The 2011-nt window shown below is 28.6% G+C and overlaps 1 protein-coding gene across 5 annotated transcripts in view; it reads left to right on the top strand.

Moving 5' to 3' along the window:
• LOC117103038 overlaps positions 1-2011 on the top strand; it is a 55194-nt gene that overhangs the window by 4836 nt on the left and 48347 nt on the right. For 2 of the 5 annotated variants that reach the window (XM_033243499.1, XM_033243501.1), the window contains 2 exons: positions 1431-1498; positions 1844-1880. The exons of 1 other annotated variant lie outside the window; for it this stretch is intronic. In XM_033243499.1, the coding sequence (XP_033099390.1) occupies positions 1431-1498; positions 1844-1880 (105 nt within the window). Of the gene's footprint in view, positions 1-348; positions 385-1430; positions 1499-1843; positions 1881-2011 lie in introns of all 5 variants that reach the window. 2 more of the 5 variants (XM_033243498.1, XM_033243503.1) reach the window with 2 other exon arrangements.

Raw genomic sequence — 2011 nt, forward strand, 5'->3', positions numbered from 1 at the left:
GAACTTTCCATTGAAGAGTGTTGCTAGATAAGATTATAATATCTTGTGTTACTATCTGAGCACTGTTATTATATAATATATATATATATATAATGTGGATATATGGATATAAATATATAAATAATAATAACAGTGCTCAGATAGAAACACAAGATGTTATAATCTTATTTAGCATAACTCTTCAATGGAAAATTCTTTATTATAGTTGTATGAAAAGAAGGTCTGTAACGGCATTGCATCCATCCTCTCACTACATGTCATTGTATAATGTTAAATTCCAGTTTAATGAATTTTATATTCTTTTATTTTATTTTTTTCTGTTGCATGTTATTCTCTTGATTTTTACAGCGTCTACAGATGCAGCGGTTACAACAAAATTGTCTGGTAGCAAAGTTGTTTTTATATTATATTAAGAAATGTGTGTATAATACTAGTGTCGATACAGACGGCCACAGTTGCTTTAGTGAAAGTCAAGCTCAACAAACGATGAGAGCTTGTGAGCCTTAGAGGAGACACCAGTTCAATATAGTGACTGTTAATAATAATGTTTCAAAATCACTTGCTGGGTCCTGTCAAATAAATAGGAGCAGTTGTTTGAATTATAATGGTTAATGCACTCATTTTCATTTAAAGCAGAATGTAGCGGAATTTGTATAAAATGGAGTTTAATAAAGGGATTGATTGATTGATTATAATTACTGTACTTTATCAATGTATCCGGATGACATTTTAGAAGCTCTTGGCATTGATCACTGTACTCTATCATAAGTGTATCTTATGTCAGGTTCTGACAGTGATTACTGTATTTATCAGTGTAACCTGATGACATCTTGTCAGCTCTTGACATTGGTTACTGTACTTCATCAGTGTATCCTGATGACATTTTACAGGTTCTGTCATTGATTACTGTACATTATCAGTGTATCCTGATGACATTTTACAAGCTCTCGACATTGATTACTGTACTTTATCAGTGTATCCTGATGACATTTTACAAGCTCTTGACATTTATCACTGTACTTTGTCAGTGTATCCTATGACATTTTTCAGGTTCTGACACTGATTTACTTTTGAAATTGATTGCTGTACTTTTTTAGCTTATCCATTCAAAGTTCGCAAAAAAAAAATAAAAAATAAATAAAAAAAATAAATAAATAAAAAAGCCCAGGGCTTACATTCAAGGTTTTACAGTATAATTAGAATTTTTGAAACGAGTAAAGTGTTTGCTTATATATGTGACATAATATTTAATTAATTTGTCATATAATTAGCCTAACTTTGTATATTGCTTTTTAATAATATAAATTAAAGTTAATGAAACACTGTAGTACTTTGATATTTAAAGTTTTTTTTTCATTTAATATATTTTACTCAGAAAGCTGATCATCAAATTAAATGTTAAAGCTGGTACATATATTTTTTTTTAATAGGAAAAGCCAAACAGCTTCATAATGAAGCACTTATTGAGTCCTTTATGGACACATCACTAAAAAGCAAGGTAATTTTATTAATTCAAACTGTAAACTATTAAACACTGTAGGCTATATTTACTACTTTTCAAAATCAAATGGTATCTCAGGAAAATAGGTATAAAGGTACTTTTCGAAGATATTCCTAAAAAACAATATCGAATATGGCTTCAATAATATTTCATTGAAATATTAGTTACCTATTTATCCTTATTGATTTAGAGACAGAAACAGTTTTTTTTTTGGTTAAAGGGTGTGGGGCGCGTTAGGGGTGGTTTTGTAAAATATTTTGAAAATCACTTATGCATATACAACGAATGTAATTTTTGAAGTTTGTTTACTATTATTTGCTGTCAATTTTTTTCATTATTAAGAAAATCACTCAAGATACAGGCACTGATTCATCAACAGGTAATTTTTAATTTTGTAATGAAAATTGTAACTCAGAAATACAATAAATGGTTGCCTCAAACAACTTCAATATTGAAATAAAGTTTGCTGCCTAGCATCATAAACACAATATAAACAAAGATATAATAATA

This window comes from Anneissia japonica, unplaced genomic scaffold (genome assembly GCF_011630105.1).
Source record: "Anneissia japonica isolate Jap-2015-1 unplaced genomic scaffold, ASM1163010v1 scaffold8218_len373358_cov135, whole genome shotgun sequence".
Taxonomy (NCBI): domain Eukaryota; kingdom Metazoa; phylum Echinodermata; class Crinoidea; order Comatulida; family Comatulidae; genus Anneissia; species Anneissia japonica.